This window comes from Notothenia coriiceps, unplaced genomic scaffold, assembly GCF_000735185.1.
Source record: "Notothenia coriiceps isolate Sejong01 unplaced genomic scaffold, NC01 NC01_scaffold00019701, whole genome shotgun sequence".
In the NCBI taxonomy this organism is placed as follows: Eukaryota; Metazoa; Chordata; class Actinopteri; order Perciformes; family Nototheniidae; genus Notothenia; species Notothenia coriiceps.
The window spans coordinates 11043-35384 of record NW_011352402.1 but is presented as its reverse complement, the minus strand read 5'-3'; the positions used below and the strand labels follow the sequence as shown (position 1 = coordinate 35384).

The window sequence follows — 24342 nt, the reverse complement described above, 5'->3', positions numbered from 1 at the left end:
TTTTAAAAACGTCAAGATTTCAATATATTAACTGTGTGTTGTTAGGAACCTTCGAGTACTTTCACTTTAAATAATGGACCTACTTTAGTTGTAATTCTGCTGTTTGTATGCTGTACCTGTGTGTTACCACAGTGTAGTGTTTTTTGTTAACCCCCCCTCCTGTCTCACAGACTTATCACTTGTTTCCGGCAACTGCTGCCTCTTGTAAGTCAAATTGATTGAGTCGTCCTTGAACATCTGTTGTTCCGCCAAGCCTCAAAGGTAATCCCGCTAATGGCCCTCTAAGCTATCCACATAAACACACACATAAATAAAAATGTTTCCAAAGAGATTTGGTCATTGACTTGCTGCTAATCAATTCCGCAGCCGCATCTGTTGATGAAGGTTTGGGAAGTACAGAACAAGATATATGTAGCGATCAATGCCTGGCACTACACTGGCTGGGCAGTGAGTGACAGTCAGAGCTCCGCCGGGAGTCAACACTTACACACAGATGGACCAGGCCCTCGCATGTCTTGGCAAAAGGCTGCTGTACACACACACACACACACACACACACTTTAGTTTTGCATTGTTCGTTTTTGCACTGCAGTTGGGCCTATGAGGTTCCTGATTTGTAACCATATCAAGGATGAAAATGTAAATGTTGTTTTATTGGATCAAAATACTTCAACTGAAGTATCACATAGTGGTTTTTTATTCTGATTTTGAATAATTTAAAAACGAAGAAATGACCAAAACATACATGCTGCCTTAACATTACATTAATGGGGAGCCCGTTGGAAATGTCTCTTACACCTGGGCTTAGAAAGAGAAATATCTACATATGACAAACCAAGCTGGGCTTTTTTAGGATCACTTCTGCAGCCAAGCAATATTCATAAATTTAATTTCCAATCTGCTCTCCTTTTATTAGTTTGGGTGTTATTAAATGAGATTGCTTCATCTTAATATATTTCCATGGCCTGTGAATGTGGCTAGGAGCTGATATTCAAATTCAATAACATGGCCTGTACTTAGTGCATGGCACTAATAAATGCCAATGTATGATGCATATGAAGACGGGGCTCAGCGTGGAAGTCGCAGCGGACAATAATAATGCTTGTTCAGAGGTGAGATATGACTCTCTCCAGCCCTGTACTCCGATGCTCATATGCCTGAAGAAGCCCAGGTGACCTACATATGGAGATAGGCAGGATGGGAGAGCCGGAGAGAGGAGACGCGGCTGTTCACATTTCCATGTATTTTATTAACTAGAATAGACAAATCCCTGAAGAATGTAGACACTAGCTTTGGTACTGCACGTCTCAGAGAGGACTATGTGAATCACAAATGTGGCTGACCTTTAACCTCTCCATTGGACGCTGGAGGAGACTGACCTCGGATCCATCTTTGAACCGAACTCTGCACTGTTTGTTAGAGGAGGGAGATAAATACATGATCGATGTACAATATGAAGTAGTAGTTTGGTTGCAGTGTCTCACCTCTCGGCCTCTGCGGGGTTAAAACTTCACGTCTTTCCCTTTTTTCCCTGTTTTATCGCTGTAACCTGACAACTGCTATTGCAAAGATTGCAGCTTAGGAAGCTTAGCTGCAGCAGCGAGTGACCTTTCCTTTTATTATGAATATTTCGATTTCATCGTTATATTAGAGTTAAATCTATGCATATGATCAGCACAATGGATTTCTTTTTCATTAGTTGTGTAAAATGCCACTCAGTGAATAGAAGGGGCAGCCTGCCAGATTACCCCTCTCCCCCACTGGAGGGATCTGACAATTGGAATTAATATGCGTGGAGCTTTCCCTCTCCATTTGTTGGCTGAGGTATTCCAGGGAACTTTATCGGGGTAACATTATCGAGAGCTTTGCCAAGAGCTTCTTCATCATGCTCACATCCCAGTCGGCCCAACACTTGTCACTGTCAATCACAAGGTGATAATACACAGATGATTCTCTCATTTGGTTTAATAAAATCTCCAGGCTTATTTGAACTGCAGTCATTACAGCAAATAATTGCTGCATTGAGGTTTTAGCCAGGCCATAGCCTCAGGGATAAGGAAAGACTATTGCTATATGAAGGATTTGCCTGATGTCTTTTTTGTATCCTTTACTCCCCAGTTGTTCATATTTCCAAAATGAATATTACATTTGAATCTAGATTTGGCTTTCTTCATTCAAACTAACATTGTTATTAGATATTATCTGGACGCGAAGTCATTTTTCCCCCACTTTTTTATGTCTGCGCTGTCAAGACAGGTTTCACCAGGGACTGCCAATTGTAATTTTTAACTGTCATTTAAACCAAATTGTAGACCTGAATCAGCGGGACTAAAATCCTCTGAAGAAATAGACTGACAGAGGAGAACATATTTCATGTTACATTTGAATTCTGGCTGACGGCATGTAACTGGAAAATGCTGCTGAAACCACACTATATAAATCTTTGCGACAGGAACAATAAGACGATAAAACATCACTGATCTACATTGCAAATATAAAAAGATCTCATGCTGACATGATGCTTACTATTTAAATGTGTGCACTGGATTTGTTGTATTTATCGTAGCTCTCAGCTGCACCTTAGCACAGATTTTTTTTTTGTATCTTTCCTACACAAATATATTTAATTGAAATAAACTTAAAGCCAAGAAAGGGTATACTATTTGACCTTCCTCCTATTAAAGTTGATGTAACATTTCCAGCATAAAAGAAACTCCAGTTCCAGCGGGTCACATATTCAATTAGTTAATCTAATCTCCATACATTAATTACATTCATTAGTATATTTGTTTGACCAAACAAGGTCACAATAGCTGATTAGATAAAGAATCAATGGCAAAGACAAAAAACTCATTACGAAAGCAATGGAGTGGATATTTGCACCCTTGTTTGTGTCACACAGTTTATCTCAAAGTCGATGAAGGCAAAGCAGGCATAAACTTATTTGTTTTGAGGTGGTCTTTGATTTGTACATGTCAAAAGAGTGATGGTGACCTTGTGTTGTTCTGCGCCCCACTAGAGAAGCAGGACACTAATTACCTTTGTCAGTGAAGTGTACTCGGGACAATATACAATCAGATAACAATAATGGAGTCAATCATTTGTATTTACTCTGAAACTTGGACAATGTCATTCCTCCCAATTAATGCAACCACCCATGCATTAAATTAGTTTTTTTTTCTCACCCAGAAAAAATAATTAGGGGTAATTGTTAGAAAATCAATCAATCAGCGGGATGAACTGCCAATGAAGCGTGGTCAAAACTAAAGAAATGTGTGACACAGATGGCTTGGATGCGTCTGCCCTCGAGGGACTCTCGCTGTGCAGTACACCGAAACATTCAAATGAAGGTAACACAAGAGTATTATTCTCACGTTTATCAGGGTGCCTTTCTTTGGGGGACTTACCTCTGTAAAGAAACTAGATAGATAATGAACAGTATGAAATTATATGTAAACATTTTTTTTATTTTTTAAATGTGCCACCAGAAAGACTGACTCTTCTATGTATAAAGCTCTTGTAAAAAAAACATTTGGAAAGCAAATCTGGAAGCTAAAATAATTTACATTTTCAACAAAAAACCTATTTGAAAGCTAAGATATCCTACTTTGGACTTTAAGATAAAGTTAAGTATTTTGATGGGTGGCTCATCCCAGGGAAATAGCAAGGTAGGAATTGATCAGGTAGCTAGATGCAAGTAGACACAGACTTTGTATTACATTTGGCTTTCTCTTAGCAAATGAATTACAACGTGGTCAACACGACAGGGTGGCCACAGGGTGATAGACGATAAATAATAGACGTTTTTCAAAGCAGACATTTGGCATGTCATAGTAGAAAGAGACCCAAGTGTAATCAATAACATAATCTAGTAGTCTAACTGCTTTTAAAATGATACATTCCTTGCAGTTGACTCTTAGTTTGTTTGTTTGTTTGTTTCTCTCTCTCTCTTTCTTTCTTTCTTTCTTTCTTAACACAAAACAAAACAAACTGTTCTTACCGTTTGATTGACAGCAGTAGTTCCATCAGATATTTTTCCTCAACAAATTATGCTTCCCCTTCACGTGACACACGCCTTAGCCAACCAAATGCGATAACGATTATCGTGTTGACCAATCAGATTCCGGACTCGTGCACCGAAACGCCCTTCATTACGTTAGATTGAACTCCGGTTTCTGTGTCTGTCAAATTATTTAGCTAGCGTTAGCTTCTTAGCCAAAGGAATGGCGAGCAGCTGAGCAGTTTATGCAACATTTATACCAGGAAACACGTTAACATCTTTGCTAAAGGGACTTTTACAGTTTTCTAGCAAAAACGGTGAGTTACATCACGAATGTTTCATATTTACAAGGACTACAATTATAGGCATAGTCAAGTTGTTGTTGTTGCCAAATGTAGCATTTAAGCTAATGCTATATATAACCTCAAGTGAGTAAAGGAAAGCAGGTGAGACAGTGTCAGTGTGTGGACTTTAAAATGAACCAGTAGTACGCTTTAAAATACTTTTTAGTCAGATTCCCAGTTGTCAGTTGGCTGGTTATTTTGTTGAATTGCCTACCGTAAGTCCTTACGTTTGCTAACGTTAGCACTAATGTAGCAAATTACACGAAATCCTGTCAGAAATGCCACGTAATAAATAGATAACAGTGTTTTAATGGAATTAAAACACGATTCTGTAGAGTTGACAGCCCACGACAGTCTTTAAATTGTACATGATATACTTTCGTCACGTCGACAACGACACAAGAGCTAGACCAGTTAGCATGAAGCTAAGCTATCCCAAACAATCTCTCATTTCAGATCTTAACTGTGTCAGCTGTAAACACTGCTCACTTTGTAACCTTTAATTGTCAAGCTGCACCCATTTATGTCTATGGTGTTAGCAAGATGATATAAGATTGTTTGAATTAAAACTAGAAAAATAAACAAGACAGAGTACTATCAACATTTGTGGGAAATATTCTGTAAAAAACTCTGACACAAACAATAAAGTGAACACTATGATGCAAATGTAGATGAAATAGTAACAGAAAACAACAACAAAACGAGGAACAACATTAAAAGAGTAAAGTAACAGTATTTCAGCCTTACTATTTGTTAAGTAGATTTCTTAACCTCGACAACGAAACAGCTGTTAGCATACATCATGAAGAAGTTAGCATGAAGCTAAGCTATCCCACACAGTCCCTCATTTCAGATCCTAACTGTTAGCTGTAAACATTTCTCACTTTGTAATCTTTCACTACTTAAAGTTACAGTACTGTGATGTTTATTGTCAAGCTGCACCCCATATTGCTATGTTGTTAGCTAGATGACATTTAGATTTGTTTTATTAGCACAAGGAAAACAAACAAAACAGAATTATTTTACAAACAAGAGAGGAAATTGGGATACCAACATAATTATATTACTAATAACATACTAACATTAAGGATAGAGTTCAATCAACATTTGTGGAAATGATTCTGTAAAACCCGGATACAAACAGTGACGTGAACACTATGATAACAATCTAGAGAGAAAAGAGTAACACAAAACAACAACACCTCAACGAGGAACAACATTAAAAGAGTAAAGTAACAGTAGGAGAAGTCCCTAACATAATACCTGTTTGAAAACCAGACTGACTTAAGTTCAAGCACAGACATGTGCATGCTGCCTTGAATAAACTGAGTATTAAGCCAGTTATACATATCAGTTTAATGTCTTTCCAAAATAAATAATGTTGTGGTGCAAAACTGTGTGATTTGACTGCAAGTCATCCTGTCTTATGCCATTGTGTTTTCATTTGTATTTCTTTCATCACAGCAGCGCATGGCCCAGACAGCACTTGTCGTGGGACCTACTTAGAAAGAGGGAAACCAATCTGAACCTCTGAATGAGTAATGAACCTAAACCCCTTCTGGAGCATGTCTGCCAATACAATTCGTAAGGTAAGGTTTAACACATTGAGTTATAATGTTCAAATGACATGTATTCATCTTCAGTTGATTTGATGTCTGCTGACGTGGTTGGAGGAGTCTTTTAAAGGTGTTCTGCCATTATATGTAGTTTGTATGTTGAAAAACCAGGGGAGATTACATTGACTAATTGTATGCCATATAGTTGAGCATATATCTCCCCAGAATATCAGCGTCACTAAACATTTCAACATGGAAAGAATATGAGTCAGTCTCAATTATCTTTCCAGTTTAAAAAGCTGCCTAATCTTTTAAATTCAGTACTTTTTTATGCGATAGAGGTTTTCATTCCTGAACCCGTCTCCACATGTTTTCAGTGTCTCAGTTAACTGGATTTCTTCATAATTCAGTAGAGGGTGTGGTCTTCAACTAGACTAGACTCATACTCATCATACTTGTTTTAGGAAAGACATCATTCCCTTTTGGAAATTTGCTTTTTTATTTAAAATCAAGTATGAACTGAAAACTGTATTGACTATAATCCACTCTCTCTCTGTGTATATTTAGAGTAAGCATTACTTGTGTCCAGTTTTACATTTGGGTAGCCCTAGACTGAATTACCACAAACAAAGGGTAGGAGAGGTACTCTTTAGCTGGTGTAACCCGGCTCAGGTAGGGAGGAGGCCAACAATGTGCTTTGAGCATGGGTGTGAGTTCATTTCCTTCTACCTAGTCACAGTTACATTTGTACATTATGTAGTCAAGTCGGACTTCATTGAATGTGCAGGCTAAATCTGTCCCAAGTCACTGCAAACATTCCTGAAATACTTGTGGAAGTCATCAGCAGCGTAGCTTCCTGATGCATTTCTGGCATCGAGTAGCACTTGAAATGTGCCGGCTCTATGAAACCTGGTGTACTTATATGATTCTGTTTTCTTCAAGTTTGTATCTTCTTGGTCGAATGCACTTATTGTAAGTTGCTTTGGATAAAAGCGTCAGCTAAATGTAATGTAATCGTGCTGCTGTGCCCTCAATGTGTACAATGGTACTGTAGCTTCTCTCATCAGAATCAGTAAGATACAATGACAGCTCTGTACTCCAACGTGCTGGCCCTTGTCTAGATGCTGCTTCCTGATAAGCTGCAGAGCAGATGGGCAGTGTAACCTAACAGGTTGGTCACAGTACACGGTTTCTACCCCAGGCCTACTCTTGAGATTGCATAATGGCTCATAAGCAGTAGCCTTCTCTACTCAGGTTTTCAGACTTTACCTTCTTTAGCTTTTTCATATAGCTATGTTTACTGTAGATTTTTCCCAGCTGATGTTTTGAGATTCCTCTCATGTTTTCACTCGACAACAGAGAGCTGACGGTGAGGAACACAGCGGGCACGTGGAGCAGAGATCCAGCCCAGCCCGGCTGCCCTTTGGCAAAAAGCAGCTTCCACCCATCCCTAAGAATGCAGCACCCATCACAAAGCCTGTGTCAATGGGCACCCCCACCCAGTCAGCCAATGGCACACACGCGTCATATGGCCCATTTTATTTGGAGTACTCTCTGCTGGCTGAGTTGTAAGTAATGGACTACTTTTTTAATTAAAGTTCAGTGTGTTCGTGTTATTCACTTGGAACTGATATTGTGTTTTTTATTTTTCTATAATCCGTAAAATATGCTGACAACACTAGATTTTAAAACACTAAACTGTTGTCTCTACTGAATTGGGTTCAAAGTATCATTTCAGTTTGGTACATAAGAAGAAATGAATTTCCATTGACCTTTCTCTCTCTGTTTTACATTCTGACTTCCTGCCATGTGACCTGCAGCACACTAGTGATTAAGCAGAAACTCCCTGGTATTTATGTCCAGCCATCCTACAAATCAGCCCTAAGTAAGACTCTCTGTACTTAATGTGTGTTACATATATACATTAATACAATGTGGCTACTTTTGGATTCAATACGTGCAACTAAAATCAAATTGTCTCTCACTGTTTAGTGTGGTTTGGGGTCATCTTCATCAGACATGGCTTGTACCAGGATGGAGTCTTCAAATTCACTGTGTATATTCCAGATAACTATCCAGATGGAGAGTGTCCTGTAAGTGTACTATACTTGTATTATTTGTTTTCTGCTACAAACACACAAAAACCATTGAAATGTAAGGAAAAGTGTTATTTTGTGCATCCGATCATATGAGATTTTAGCATTTGGTGATGATTTTAAAGGTCATATGAGAAAGTGCTCAGTTGTAGTCAATGTTATGGATACAATAAAAATAACTGACTGTTGACTAACAGGGTCTCCGCGGGGTCTTAAAAAGTATTACAAGTTGATAAATCAATTTAGCGAAAATTAAGGCTATTAAACAGCATTTTCCAAGGTATTTCATTTTGTAGCTTGTATCAATAAGTATATAAATTGTCCAAAGAGGTTGTATTCTACAGTCTGCCTGAATGTAATCATTGCGTAGGTGTGTAGTGTGATTCTGTGTAGTTTATTTATGGCATCCCGTTGGATTTGACGTCATCTGAACAGGACATCGCACGCTCACTGCTTGATAGCGCGAAGGTCCGTTTACGCCGGTTGTTAAACAACATCGTTATGGGGAAATGCAAGTCTGCGTCCAAATGGTTGGAAGATAAGGAGGAAGGACAATCAATACTGTATATAGTAAATGTGAGGTGAAGTGTGTCGCCAAGGTAACCGGTTAGAACTCCAAGTGGCGATGAGGTCTTAAAATGTATGGAAAGGGTCTTAAAAAAAGGTCTTAAAAGGTTTTACATTTGACTTCAGGATTCCTTCATATACTCTGACTAATGATCTGTATAGCATGCCTCCGTATTGCAGAATAGTCATCCCATTTGTTTTTTAAAAAACCTCTCCTTGTTTTGTTCCAGAAATTAGTTTTTGACATCCCAGTCTTCCATCCTCTCGTTGACCCCGTGTCTGGAGAGCTGGATGTCAGGAGAGCTTTTACCAAATGGAGGTACGCTCTGTCCTCTTTATGTCGATGCAATTAACTCACCTTTCTTCTTCATACATAAATGTTTTAGTGAATAATAAATGATTCATTCTGCTTTACTAAATGCCATCCCCCTCACACACTACCTTAACCCCCCGCTGACAGCCAGGCTTTGTCAGTTTGTCTATTGGGAAATTAACTCTGGTTAAGGTTTAAGCTTATTTAGCTGCCTGAAGAGTCATCCTTTGGCCCAAACAGAATTAGGCTGAAAAGAAACCATCTTTTGAGAAGAAAATACAAATTACAAAACATGTCAGTTTTAGTTTGAGCTACTCTGTAATAGTGCAGTATTAACCGTTATGTTTTCTTAGATTCATCACATTAAAAAAGCATTCGTATTTCCTGACTAAAACTGCTAATGTTTTGTTTTCGTAGACGGAATCACAACCACATCTGGCAAGTCCTGATGTACGCACGTACCATTTTCTACAAGATCAACACCACAGAACCCCTCAACCCAGAGGCAGCCGTGCTGTGAGTGTCCAAGCTCATTTATTATATATCCTTTTTTATTCTTAAGTAAGAGTTGAACCATCAAAAAGCGTCACTGACTCAGTAGTGCGTGGGACACATCAGAGGATTTATTTTTAAAAGTTTTACACTATACAATATCTGCCTTTTTTGTTTAGCGAATCCATCACTATTTTTTTTGTATTCTCTATTAAGTGAAATAAGACAGAAATGTAATAAATATTGTTTACATGTAATTCACAAATAATTTGAAACATTTATTATCTTTAATCTTAAAAAAGGGACGAGGAATTACCCAGTTTATGATAATATTTAATTTTTTTTCTAGCCTTCCAGCCTTTAGATTCCTTTGAGATATTAGTTCAAACCAATATCTCACAACGTGTTTTTACTTTTGATTTCAGATATGAAAAGGATGTGCAGTTATTCAAAAGCAAAGTGGTGGATAGTGTAAAACTATGCAACAGTCATCTTTTCGACCAGACCAAGATAGATGATCCCTACGCAATAAGGTGTGTGTGTGTGTGTGTGTGTGTGTGTGTGTGTGTGTGTGTGTGTGTGTGTGTGTGTGTGTGTGTGTGTGTGTGTGTGTGTGAAATGCTCTCACTCACAGCGCCACTCTTGTTTACTTAGCTTTTCTCCATGGAACCCAGCTGTTCACGAGGAAGCAAAAGAGCGGATGTTCACACATAAAGTAAGTATTCTTTCTAGGTTTATTTATCTATAGAGCATTTTACACAAGGGCAATTTGAAATGGGTTTACAAAACAATTTAACATTTAAAAAAAAAAAAAAAGCTCAAATAAAACAAGAACATTCATAAAAATATTAGAAAAGATATTTAGAAATCAACATTGGAATAACAGTATATTCTGCAAGAGGAGCAGAAGTATACAAATCAAATGTTTTTAAATACATTCTGGAAAAGCAGGAAGGTTTGGGGCCTTAAAAAAAAAAAACCTCTTTCGGTCTTAGACTTTTTGTTTTGATTGGGATTTGAAGAGTGCAGTCTGAGCATTTTTTTTTTTTAACCAAATACAAACACATAAAAGGAATTTGCATTGGTATAAATGGTGCATACAAAGACACAGAAAGAATAATACATAGCAAAAAGGAGTAGTATTATAAAAGCTATTGTAACAAATACAAAAATAAAGACAATATTTACACAAAATATAAATATGTGAGGATAAAGTCAAATATGACATACTATATTCAAAGTGGAGAGCCGATTTTAGATTTGGATTGTTCAAGCTGTTCCTTAACTGCTCATCTGCCTTTGTCCCCGTAGAGACGGCCTGACGATCACCACAAGGGCGCGCAGGTGTCGGGTCTGTCCTGGGTGAAGCCCGGCTCCACGCAGCCCTTCAGCAAAGACGACGGTCCTCCTCCGAGCTGAAGCTGCCACCAGAGGGAGCCACACGCATGAGATGCCACGCCACCGGCTTACCTCTGCTGTTCAAGGGAACTGGATCCTCGCGACAGTTGGGAGAACTTTCTGTTAAACCTCCACGTTATTGCTCGGCTTCAAAAGCTTCGTAGGCATCTCCTCAAACGGCTTTAGAATAAGGAAACAAAGTTTGTATTATATGTAAATCGACGATGGCAAATGGATGTCTCGGCAACATCATTTTAGGCTGCGATGCAATCAAAGAGCTTTCTCATTTTTAGATTTTCAGATCCATGCACATGTTGGGCTAGGCGATACAACATACTGTCCCAAAAAGGAGCTGAAAAGTACGAGTAAAGCGTTAAAGTAGAGTGGACTCCACTGGCTCAGGACTGTTTATTTGTCAGACTTGGAATGTTGTCAGTCACAGCTGTGTGAATGAAATGCCCTAATTACCACCCCTCCTGTCACCCAATTAGATCTACACGATATGTTTTATAATTGTTTCTTATTGGATATTGATTTCTTCTTAATCCCACTGTGTAAACAATTGTCCTACATAGTTTCCTAATATATAAATATATAAAGCAGAGCAGGCCACCTATGGGTTTGAAATGAGATGCTAGATAAAGTAAGCTCATGTATTTTATTTTTTGTCTGATTTTTGAATGTTTTATGTACCTTTTTGGCTGTTGGTTATTAAAGGTGTGGTGTGTAAATAATGGATGCTGTGATGAGCATTTAGAGATCTTTCTGCTTGGATTTTCTTTGGGTTTTCTTTGCGAATGTTAAGCTTCCTAACAGATCATTGTCATAAGAATAAATAAGTTACTGCCTATGTCCCACCAGATTCCCACATGAAGGAAAAGGATACATACATATTGGTATTCTGTCCCAACTACAAGATAACACGATTTCTGTTGTGTCGGACAAATTATTATTATTATTTCATGTCTTCATCTGTAGAGGGCTCTTGCTTCAATTTTGGTAATATTGCCCAGCTCCTTTCAATATGCAAATAATAGAAAGCTAAGAATGTAGGAAAAGGATAGGACTTTTAAGGAGGATGTGGCTATACAAGATAAGCCGACATGGTGCTGAGACCTTACTACGAACTGATCTATTTATAGCGTCTGCGTAAGGAAAGGGTGTAACCAAATGTCAGTGAACTCCACGCACTGACATTTTGGCTGACGGCATCTTCAAACGTGTGAGTTGTGATGTGTTCAATATGGACTCCAGTTTGTAAAACACATTACTACATAGATATGGGTTTAAAATGCTTTTCTCTGAAATCAATAAAATTGTAAAAAAACGAAGTCTTGATTTTGTTGTTGGAGGTATCGCACATTGGGAGGGATCATCATACATGTTTTACTTGTCTGTATGTAAAGAAGGTGATGCAGAGCACATATCTTTTACAGAGCTTTCTGGAAATTAATATCTTGTTTGTAAAAGTTTTTTTTCCCTGCATTAGTGACAAACTCCCAATCAGATGCTATTCATATACAAATCACTCAATCATGCTCTGATCATTGTGGTGGAGGGGGCTATGTACAATTTATTTTTATTTTTTTCAACGCAGTACATGATCTTAATCTACTAAAATCAGTTTGTCACTCCTGTCACAGAATCATGTTCAACCATATCTCACAATTACCTTAAAAAAAAAAGGTACATCAGGACATGATGCCACCAGTAAGCCAACAAGCCAAGCCAGTGTATGGTCAGCAGATGTGTCACTACCATAGACTACGTATCACTGCAGTTCTGAGGGCTTAACACTGGCTCTCATCTGTCAAATAATTGATTTAAAAAATACTGCTGCTGGTTTATAAAGCATTGAATGGTTTAGGGCAGGGGTTTCAAACTCAAATACACAGTGGGCCAAACAGAGAACTCATTACAGAATGACTAGGGTCACTGGCAAAGTCAGGACAAGTATTTTCTGTATTATACTGTGCACACATGTTTTTGATGATAACATATATTCGATCAAATTATTATGAATAATTTTGTATTTTTTTATAATAAAAACATGTTTTGCTCCTTTCTGTTTCTTTGTATATACCATTTACACCAAAGCAAATTCCTTGTATGTGTAAACCTACTTGGTAATAAAATCGATTTTGATTCTGATTCTGATTTAGAGAAGCATGCCTCTCAGTCAGCCACTAGAGATCGGTATTGTCCCACAGTGGAGAGCAGCTGTCATTCTTGCGTTGAAGAGTGGTCCGGTGCATGTGCGAAAGTAAAACCTCTCCTGATTCGCTCTGGCTTGGACGCGGCCATCTTATGCACTCTGTCAACATAGGGACTTTACGCGTGAAACCATGATTTAATCAAACACTTTCTGCGGCTGATTTGGAGCTGGACCCTACCAAAACGTGAGTGAGGCTGGAACCGCTTTTTAATTGCAAACAGAAAGGTGAAAAAGTGCCAAATCGCCCGTGGACCAATCAGAGAGGAGGTTACTAATATGCAAATGCATGTTATCACAGGCACGTCAGCAGCAGCAGCGGTGGAGAGCCGCTGCGCCGTGGTCGCCAGCAGGAGTACAACTAACAACACAGTCACAAGTTGGCCGAAAACACACTCTCTACATTGGCGACTGGAGTTGTCTTTTGGGGTCCATTTCAGGTAAGAAACAACACTTGTTCGTGTGATTTCTCAGAGAGGTTTCTTCCTCGAGGGGTTCAATTTCATTCAGAAAATAAGCTGTCAAATAGCTGACAGTCAGTGCCTCGCCTCAGCTGTCTGATGACACAACGCCTTGTGTGTCAGTGCGTATCTTCCCGGTACTAATAACTCCATTACTTGCCAAACACTTAGTTTCCTGTTAGTTTGCATGCTAAACAGCACATTTCTTGGTACTTTCTCGTAGTTTTTTGGGTTAAATGTTAATGCGCGTCGCTGTAAAGTAGTCCTCCGGGGTTCCTTTTGCTCATGGTGGTCCTGAACTGACAGCGACCACTTATATGTGGACTGTTAACAACGCTAAAACGTCGACATTTCCACTCGCAAAGGGGGAAAAAAAGATAGTTAAGGATAAAAAAAAACGAGTTGAATTATCATGGACACCATCACGGTCGACCTCTCCATCCATTCCCTCCTCCTCCTCCTCCTCCCCCTCCTCCTCCCCCTCCTCTTCCTCTTCCTCAGTGTGGGAGCGTCACGACACCTTTTTGAATCCTGTGCTTTTCCAAAGTGGAGGTTTGGCTAACGCCACGTGCGAGCAACTCAACAGTCCGCCGGCTAGCAATTTCTAAAATAAAAAGTCCCATTTAGTGTTAATGTAAGCAGTTTTGCCCAAAGAAGCGCAACACATTGCCGCCTCGTTGGCTTATCAAACACAGTCAGAGCTGGAGCCATTGCTGGGCTGAAGAAGATGAAGAAGATGAGGTGACTTCAGAGGTGAGCCCGGTGTCTGTTGGATGAAACACAGACTCCTTATCAAACTTAGCTAAGCTTTTAAAACACGACAAAGTGTTCCTGGGTGTTAAATGGTACCATTTAAAACATTTGAAAGAGACTTAATTAGGCCTACACAATAATTTCGTCTTCAGTCACTTTCTTCCCAACATGGCTAACTTTGCACATGGACATTTGGATAACATGGTCGCCATTTTTTGGTTTTTCACAATAATCAAGTTTTCTGTAATTCACAACTTCTTAGTTAATTTGAAATTCCCTTCAAATCATAATTGGTTTTATTACCACGTAGGTTTACACCTTTGTTGTAAATGGTGCATACAAAGACACAAACATAAGACTAGGTTGGTTTTTCCAAAGAAAGGAGCAACAAATAGTTCTATAATAAAATATATTTTAAAGACTATTGTAACAATTTAAACATTGTGAGTTTTACATTTTGTATTCAACTATGTTGCCTACACACATTTTGAACCACTGCATTTTTGAGTGATACACAGTAACACCATTTTACCCCATGCCATATTGAGGTTTACAAAATACATTTGCTCTATTCTGTGTTATAAGCTTCTGCATTAGAATGCCTTTAGGTTGCCTACTCAAATATTCCTATCTAATTCATAAGTAATATGTGGCTAATAAATGGCTTACGTTGACATTTGTAGTTTCATGATTAATTGGTGACCTGGGACAGTTATGTGCAAAGTTTTGTTGATATAAGGCCTGAGTTGCACGTGCCTGTATGCTGCTTATAACATCGCAATTGTGAAGGAAACAGCTGTAAGGCAAAGTTTAGGAAGTGACAGGTCATGGGGTCAGATTGAGGGTGTTTTAAGGTTAGCTGGGTTTTGTTTAGCAGCCTCTGGGATATTCTGCAGTGATTCTTTGCAGATGGGAAAGGTTAAACAAACTCGGATATTTTTGAACCCATTTCACTACAGTTGTCATGCGTACCGCTTTACAGCTTCTGCTGTAAATGAACTGCTTACTTAAATATTGATGTTGGGCTTAATGAATAGAATATGAGTAATTGACTGATTCGCTTTTCAACATGTGTTTTGTCTCAGACTTACTTTGAATGTCACCAATGTTTTGGAAATAATTTCAAATTACACAAATTAGTTTAATTCTAACCACATGTTTTTCCAGTTCATTAAAGAAGAAGCACATTTGATTTATTGCCATGTGATCCCAAATGATAATGTAGTAGTATTATTTTAATCATCAGAAAGTATTTGGGCGCAAATATTTTCAGTTCTGACATGATTCAATAATCATTTAGTATCTAGGGAAAGTTTTCTGTTGTGCTTCAATTGTGAGGATGTGAACATTACACCCATTTTCCTCTTTGAAGTCCTCAGTATTGTCTTTCATCCCAGACAGAGATTTCACATGCCTTCCGCTTACAGTGTGAGACGAATGATCAGTATGATGACTATGAAGAGAAAGAAGTCCAAAGAAGCTTGACTAATTAAACATGCAGAAATGTGTCATTTGAGGACTGTCGCATGATTCTCCGAAAAGCATGATGGTAAACAAAAGCAATAAAGTGAAACTGAAATGTGGACGCACAACCCACATTGACAATGCAGGCCTAATGTCTTTGTGAACTGATTTGTATTGGGACCTGTGAAGTGGTTGGTGGGTAAAGTGATAGAATCCATAGAGGAAGATGTAAGCATTGGAATTGATAGACCATTTTCTTACACTTCTGTTTCTTTAGTTTAAAGGTGGGGTAGGTCATTTTGGAGAAACCAGCTCGCGAGAATTTGAAAAAACACAGCCGGAAGAAATCTGCTACTTCCTTACAGAGCCCCTCCTCCAACACACACGAACGCGCACATGACCAATGAGGCCACGAGATCAGTTTGTGCACAGATGGAAGGCTGACAGGCAGGTAGGCCATCCAGTTATTTTAGCCGGGCCGGCTCAGATGATTGGTCGTGCTTTTTAAAGCGCTACGGCTTCCACAGATGAATTTTTTTATGGATTTTTCTGTCAAAGCACTTCAGATATTCATTGCTATCGGGATGTTAAGAGCATTCCATGGAATATAACAAAAAGTGTATCTCGAGCCGGTTTCTCAAACTTACCTACCCCACCTTTAAGATTTAGCATTGGTTTAGTCTTCATGTTTGGGTGAGGGTTTGAGTCATTTGAAACACTCTCACACTCTAAATGGATTGCTGGAATAAATAACCTTGGGTTGCAAATATATTGAGCAATGTTAGTGACTTTACACACAGTCAATATCACCTTCTAATGCCTAACCCACATGTTGGAAAGTGGCCAATTAGTCATAATTCAGTGTAATTACTCAGGCATGGTTCTTCTGTTCGTCAAATGGGAGACTCCTGACAATATTATCATTTTCAAACTTGCTTGCAGATTGTACGATTACATCTCTGTTGCCAGACAACAAAATATATTTTTTAAGTGATTTATTGCGACTTTGATTACATTTCACACTTGAAGTAGTTCAGGCTGGCATAGTTATGGATAGAATAAACTGTGACCAACACCCAGTTTATTTAAAAGAGTACAGTAGTACAATGATATCATTTTGCACTCAACCATTATTTAGCCTGTCATTTGAAAAATATAAAAACCAAAGTATCTCAACAAGTTAGGCCTCTGAAGAAATAGCGTTGTGCTTCTGTGTGCCTGCCTGTGTGCATATCAAGTCAGCATATATAATGACTGATTTGGGTAAGCTTCTGTCATCTTCTGCTGGTCTGTGGTTGCAGAACACACACTCAAAGAACCTCGTCCTTCCCTAGCTGTTGAAATTCTATCAGCTGTCTGCACCTCCCACACGCTCTGCAGTAGCTGTAGAAGGCAGCTTCATTGGTTGTGGTGGTGGGGGGTTGAGGTAAGTATGTGTGTGAAATGGGAGGTGGTACAGGAAGAGGCACCTGCTGGTGACGGGCGGTTGGTTTGCACCAGCTGCTTTGCTGCATACATGAAAGGCAGTGCTGATGGGTAATTAATGGTACCAAATTATCCCCAGACATTTCTGACCTAGCTATTAGCTGCTTTCTCAAGTGCGTTTTGTGACACTAGATGGGCATTCATTCCCGTCTAAATTCTACAAGCATGTATCACTGATGCTGAAATGGATGATAAAGGGAGATTTGCTGGAGGAAAATACTGTCAGGTCATCTCGGACTAAACATTGTTAATTTGCGTCATACATGTCAGTATTAAATGTTTTCTCCTCTCTGTTTTTGGAAAGGTACACCATTTAACGGACATGCTGTAGCTCACAGTGAGGCTCATTGGAACCAGCTTGGATCCAGTGGAGTTTCCTGTTACCCTCCGGGCTCCGCCATGGACTTCTTCAATGACCCCAGCCTCTTTGTTGGAGGTTTGGAAGAGCTGGAGGAGGATGGCTTCTCCTCAGCTCCATCACTTGTGGATGAGCTAAATCTCACTGCTGACTTTGAGCCCCTCCAAGTGGAGCCTCTAGACCCAGTGAAGCACCAGGACATGATGCCACCAGTTACTACCCAACAAGCCATGCCCGCGTACAGTCAGCAGATGGGTCATTACATTGGCATTAAGGCACCGAATCCAATGAGTCAAGCGTTTTCTGGTTCTGGGGCCACAGGTAACGGTGGAGGAGGTGGCGGCGGCATGATTGCAGACCCACATGGCCAGTATCACAATGCTGCCAGAAGCCAAGTACCTCAATCTAATGGGCTGTTCTGTATCAGCAGCAGTCCCATGTGGGGCAACCAAGACCAGAATGGAAAAATGTACCACCCATTAACTCAACAGCAGCAACAGCTTTGTCATCAGCAGCAACAGCAACAGCAACTGCACAACCAGCAACTCCATGTCAGACAACAACAAACACAGCATCAGCAACACCACCCATGTCATCAACAACAGGAGCAACAGCAGCACAGAATGCAGCAGCAACAGCTGCAACAACAGCAAAGTCATCAGCAACAGCTGCTGAACCAGCACCAACAAATCAACACCCATGCAATGTCCCTACAGCAGCAACATTTTCCTTTTCACCAAGGAGGTCAATCACAAAGTCAGCAGCAGGTTCACCATGCCCAGCAGCAGGCTCAGCACCAAACTGCTGTAGGAGGACCAAGGTTTCATCCAAGGGCTAAGCCTTACATGGAGGGTCAAAACGCTTCTCTGAGTGGAACTTGCTTGCAACCTCAGCAGCTGCAGGGAAGCTACCAATTTACAAGGGGGGGCCTAGGACCAGAAGACCCTAACCTGCCATTCCCCATGCATTCATCATCCAGGGTTCAGTCCCTGCCCACTGCTTACCAGGCTGCTCAGTACCCTGCCTACCCTGGAGAGCCAGAAATACCCAGTCTCAGTCAGCAGTCTTTGTCCACAGACTCAGTGTCTATGGCCACCACCACCCCCCCTGCCTCCCTCTCTACTACAGTGCCTGAGCTCTCAGGGACAGTATGTCCATTCCCATCAACTGCAGTTATGAGGACCCCAGTAAGCCTGGGAGAGGAATGTCCTTTCCGGGCCTTACGGTGCTCTGGAGAAACCCAGGGAAACTGCGGGTCATCTGAGATGTTTGGCGAGTCTATGATCTGCTACCCTAGCCTGGCCAGCCAGTTGCCCTCTGAGCAGCCTCAGAGCTGCGGGGCCATCAACACTAATGGATATCAAGCCTTGGGTGACAATCTCCAACCACCACAGGCTCAGGATGGAGACTTGGAGGGCCTTGAGCCTCCTGACCTGCTGCCTGACCTACTGCCCCAGCTGGAGGCGGCTCTAAGCCAACAGGATGAATCCAACCATTCCTGGGCCGATTCCCGCCAGGAGAGGGGACGTAAGCACAAGAAACCACATGTTGAGTACGAGGAAGAAAAGGTAATCACTTGTTGTTGTTGTTGTTTGGTTCTTATTAAGCATTTATTGCCGGTTTAAGCACATCAAAGAAAGTATAATTCAGCCACACTGTAGAAGAGCATCCCTCCTGGTGTAATACTGTTTCTGCCCTAGGATGTATGTCTATTCATCCTAAGCACGCTGTCCTTTACCCCAATTCTCTTCTCAGTGTAGATTGATAAGAGTAAAGTTAAAATGAATAGCATCTCATATCTGCACATATCTGCTTTACTAAGGCAATCATTTCTTTGCTTTAAGAGAATATATGGGGTCTTCCCGGTGTAGCGTGGCATTGAATCTAGCCGCTTGTGTAATGTTTAACCAACTATCCCAGATACAAAATGTGCATGTTTTGTTGGAAACCTGCAATCAGTGGTGCAGAGGGGGAAGGTGAAGAGGCGGTACCTAAGGCCATCTGAAAGCCTTCTGAATATGATAATGGTCCGTCCAACGCGGCCTGTCTATCTGCCCAGTGCGGCGACAGCAGGTCAGGCCTGATTAGGCTAAGAGTGGCAGGAGTGTCTTCAGGACTTAGCTGTAAGCATACTTAGGGCTATATCAAGATGTGGGTCAGGGCAGGCCAGAGGCACTCGCATACTGCCTCGCTGGAGTGTGGGGGAAGCTGCACACTGTTGTGGTAGCAGCCACATTCTGTGTTACTGTGTGTGTGTGTGCACGTAAACATGTGAGAGAGCGTGCAGAAAGAAAAGAGTGTGGTGGAGGAGAGTGGTTAGCACTTGGGGGAGGGGGAGGGGGTTTCAGAGATGGAGAGAGCACTAGTTCATGGAAAAAGGAGAGGTTACGAAAGAAAGGAAGGGACAGAGACAGCGAGGAAGAGCATGAGAGGGGAAAGACGAGCAGAGGGGGAGGTTGGGAGAAAGCATTAGCTGGCTGTAACAGGCTGCAGGCGGTTCCTGGACCTCAGTTGGCTGGTAACGTAGCAGCATCCACACAGTCTCCTGGCCTACGGGGGACACATGACCAGCAGCATAAGCAACAGACACTTCATCATTGTTTGCACGCTTCCCATGAAAAGGACATACATTTCAACAAATCCATGTATTCCTTTATTCCTGATGGGTTAGTTCCCCCCATAAAAACAACAATTAAGCAAATTCAGTAGAGTGAAGTCGAAACAGATTATCTCAAACTAGAATCATGTAATGGGGAAAAAGTACACACTTTGTTTTCCATGACCCACCCCTGACAGTCTTTCTAATTTCCACTGACACCAAAGGAGTGTTGTTGCCGTTATTTCCCCAAACCAACCTTCTCTGTAGCTTCACTTAATGTTCCCTTGTATAGTGAACACATGAATGATTACCATTTTGCAGTGACAGTTTCAGTGACTCATTTTAAAACTCTCCAAACGGTGTCTTCCTTCTGAAACCAAACCTATGCCCACGAGCAAAAACACAACTTGTGTGCTGAGTGCTGGCTGCTCTCCTCCAACAGGTGACAACAAAATGTGTGGCTTGTGTGTATGAGCTCTGGTTAGTCAGACCATTTGCCCATCAGCAAAGGCCCTCAATTGAAATGGGGCCATGAACCACAGCCATGCGAACGAGCCTCTCCCTGTCTGTGTCAACATCCAGCCCCGTGTTGATGCTTACAGGCTGACTGTGCTATTCATGTGCACTGATGTGTGAAGAGCCTGCTGATAGTGTGTTTGCTGAACAGGCAAGGCATCAGGGGCTAGCTGGCCGCTCTTCACTCCCCCGCAGTGAATGCGGCTAATTAGGATTTGGGATTGATATGCTCCCAGGGTTCAAGATGGAATAGTGGTCCCATGTGGTTCAAAATTCAAAAGTTAAATAGAGTTAAGAGAATGTCTTACGCCCTGTGGCAAAGGATTTAAAATCAAATGAACAGATGTGTGTGTGTGTGTGTGTGTGTGTGTGTGTGTGTGTGGAATATCGAGCCTGTCCCGTGAATCATTGCAGCATCATTTAAGGACCGCGAAGGGCTTTCTCTTTGGAAGCAGTTGAAACTTAAAGGCAATCAAGCTCTAGTGAGACCCTTCTGAGCTGGTAATGCTTACTTTCTATTTGAGTCAGCAGACAGTCATAATGCCCGGGGGGAGTCAGGACCTCAAGACTGACATCTGTTGGATCTCTGTGTAGTTTGAAATAAACCAGTGTGGGCGAGGTTGCAAATCAGTGACTGGGACTTTCGTGGTAATTTGTCTGCCTGGTCACTGTATGGTTTTACTTAGTTAATTCAGTATGGATTTGTCGTAAAACTATTTTCTGAATGGTCATCTGGGGCATATTTGGAAAATGTCCACCTGCTGGAGACAAACAAAAGTGGGGTGTTAGTCATACTGAGTCTCTGATATTAATATACATCTGGATGATGCCTAACATTAGGGCTGTGCAATTAATCGTATTTTAATCGCGATTACGATTTTGGCTTTCAACGATTACGAAAACAACGTAATCGAAATAAACGATTATTATTTTTATTTAAAAAATAAATAAAAATGTAGTTATTATTATTTATTTTTTTCCAGTTGAATTATACTTAAAGTTCAGGGTAATCAACTCTTAAAAACATACGGTTCACTATTTTTTTAATAATAAATGGATGTTTTCAAAGTAAATGGATAATCGTTTTTAATAATCGTGATATCAATTATTGACCAAAATAATTGTGATTATGATTTTTGCCATAATCGCACAGCCCTACCTAACATGCTACTATTGTTGATCATTATTATACAATTTAAAGTCAGGGGCTGGGTCACAGTTTTAAAATGGTGTGCCGCTAATGTGAAGGTAGCCCTTGCCATGCCCAATAAAGCCGATGGCACAAGTTTGATGCCAAGTGGGGCTGACTGCCTTTTGCCCCACTGCTTTTCTCGTAGTGCACAAACGTTCATATACATTTTGTAGAAGATAGCAACTGTTGTCACCATGAACATGAAGAAAGACTTGAGACTTAACACCCGGTATATATTTATTAACCAATATGCCTGTAAAAATAACTTCGGATATAACTAGGGATGCATACCGGTATCCGGTATTACCGAAATACCAGTTACTGGTGGCTACGGTATGCCGTACCGAAATCAGATCCGGTTTCGATACTTTAAAAAAAAAAAAAATATGTTAAAAAAAAAAATGGCCGGTGTTATAAATTAGATTGCATAATCGTTTTTCTTCATATTGTATGTATTTTTCATTGTTTGTTCAATACTAGAAAGGTAAAAGTCCCACAAATGAACTGTGATGGGATTTGTTTTCTCTCACCAGTGAAGGCAAATGTTGATTTTAAAGATGAGATTTGTTTGTTTGTGCAATGCCGAGATCTCATGACCTTTATTCTACTATTTATTTGTTCTCTAGTCGAATCTCAGGTTTAACATTACGGTAATTATAACGGTGCTATAACGGTCTGTTTGCATTGACAAGATGTGCTATTGACGCGGCAAAGCTGATGGCGGGTGTTAGAAAAGATATTCCATAATCGGTTTCTGTCATATTTTTTAAATGGTATGTTGTCATTGTTTGGTTCAGTACTAAAGGGTCCAAGAAGTTCCACAATTTGATCTATATTCGATCTTTGACATGCTGTTAACCTTGTATGCTAAGCTCCTCTTCCATGGCGGAGTAATTTGTGGGACTTGCTTGAGCCCTTAGTACTGAACAAACCAGGTGAAACATACATAAAATATGAGAAAACCGATTATTGGAAGCTTTTTTTCTAACACGCCCCGCCATCAGGTGTGCGCGTGAATAGCACATTTTGTCAATGCCAACAGACGGTTATAGCACCGTATATATATCTCGGATTAATGTTAAACCTGAGGATTTCGGACTAGCAGAACAAGATGAATATCAGAATAAGGTCATGGATCTCGGCATATGCCACAACAAACAAATCTCATCTTCTAAAATCACATTTGCCTTCACTGGCTGAGAGGAAACAATCCTCACAGTTCATTTGTCGGCCTTTTACCTTTCCTAGTATTGATACAACATGAAAATCATACAATTATGAAGAAAACGATTATGCAATCTCGAATTTTGTGCCGGCCTCATTCTTTCTTTTCCTCTAACATTCTTTCTTTCTTGTTTTTTCCTTTCTCTCCCGGCTCAACTCGGAACCCGGATCCTGACTCTTCGGTACGCGGACCATACCGTACCGCCACCAGGTAACTGGGTGTTTTCGGTCCGAATCCGTGTACCCGGTGTATGGCCATTCCCTACGTTCTCTCCGCAAGTTACCTTTTACGGCATACTTGCCGTCTTTAAATAAATATCCATACTGCCCGGGTGTTAAGGCTCTCCCAGTCTTTCCTTCCCCCGTTCATCGGTGACACCCCAACACACGTTGCTATCCTTCCCCTCCCTACAATAATTCGCTATATGAACGTTCTGTGCAACTGTCACGCCGCAACGCCGGTGCTGCAAAACAAACGGCAGTTCGCCCCCACTTGCGCTCACAACTTGTGCCCATCGGCTGTACTTGCCGCGCTGGCAAGGCGTACCTCCTCCATTAGCCCCGGCACCACCATTTTGTAAAAACAAAACCCCCCCATCGCTCGCCGCCTGACTTTTAATCTGCTCCCCTCCACCACACTGGATCAACCCAATGTTAGCAATGCTCTACGGCTACGGCGCCTGTGCCCGATTTCATGGCAAACAACTTACATCCCATTTTTAACGTCATTCGCGCTCATGACCTTGCCTTCCACCGACTTCCTTCTAACAACCGATTACTCCTTTGACTCTTCTGAGCAGAACTCCACTTTATATTTAAAAACAAATAACCGTAGAACGGCCCATATGGCTTTTTAAGGGAGTTGATCCTCGCTTTAGCCGTATCACTCAACTGGGAACCCCTGACACCCTTCCCATCCTCAACCTAACTACCCCCATTTTTTATCCTTATTTTTTCCTACCATAACACACTCCAACCCTAATCGTCTATTTCCCGCTTCGCCGTTGTCCCTCCTTTCGCTCACTCGGTTGAACGCCCAACGCTCCCATTGCAATCGGCGCATTCAGCCCCCCCGCTCTATTGCACAGGCCCTATGTTAGGCATCAGTCCGCTCACGATGTATATTAATATCAGAGACTCAGTATGACTAACGCACCCCACTTTTGTTTCTGTCTCCAGCAGTGTGGAACATTTTCTCAAATAATGCCCGCAAGATGACCAATCAGAAAATAGTTTTACGACCAATCCATACTGAAACTTACTCAGCCTGTCCCCAACCCACTACAGCTGCACCACGACAGCCACACTCCCC

The 24342-nt window shown here is 40.8% G+C and overlaps 2 protein-coding genes across 3 annotated transcripts in view; both read left to right on the top strand.

Moving 5' to 3' along the window:
• The first annotated feature begins 4171 nt into the window (after window positions 1–4171).
• aktip (akt interacting protein) lies at window positions 4172–12094 on the top strand. 2 transcript variants are annotated; one of them, XM_010778949.1, is made up of 10 exons: window positions 4172–4317; window positions 5812–5933; window positions 7260–7468; window positions 7721–7785; window positions 7893–7993; window positions 8794–8882; window positions 9294–9392; window positions 9794–9901; window positions 10023–10083; window positions 10680–12094. In XM_010778949.1, the coding sequence occupies exons 2-10, from the start codon at window positions 5886–5888 to the stop codon at window positions 10785–10787; spliced, it is 888 nt and encodes a 295-aa protein (XP_010777251.1). In that variant the 5' UTR covers window positions 4172–4317; window positions 5812–5885; the 3' UTR covers window positions 10788–12094. The 2 variants fall into 2 exon arrangements, with proteins under 2 accessions (XP_010777251.1, XP_010777250.1); XM_010778948.1 differs by having other exon boundaries at window positions 5809–5933.
• A 1226-nt stretch (window positions 12095–13320) lies between these two features.
• The window catches only part of LOC104952183 (transcription factor SPT20 homolog), a 15699-nt gene continuing 4677 nt past the window's right edge, over window positions 13321–24342 (top strand). Inside the window, exons 1-2 of the mRNA XM_010778952.1 lie at window positions 13321–13418; window positions 17446–19067. Of these exons, the coding sequence (XP_010777254.1) occupies window positions 17541–19067 (1527 nt within the window). The 5' untranslated portion in view covers window positions 13321–13418; window positions 17446–17540. The remainder of the gene's footprint in view (window positions 13419–17445; window positions 19068–24342) is intronic.

What these genes read in the sequence shown, in the direction of transcription:
- aktip (XM_010778949.1), top strand. Translation starts at nt 5,886, where the DNA reads ATGAACCTAAACCCCTTCTGGAGCATGTCTGCCAATACAATTCGTAAG. An exon ending in ATCCAGATGGAGAGTGTCCT is followed by an intron (nt 7,994 to 8,793) that starts GTAAGTGTACTA and finishes GTTTTGTTCCAG; the next exon opens with AAATTAGTTTTTGACATCCC. An exon ending in AGAGCTTTTACCAAATGGAG is followed by an intron (nt 8,883 to 9,293) that starts GTACGCTCTGTC and finishes TTGTTTTCGTAG; the next exon opens with ACGGAATCACAACCACATCT.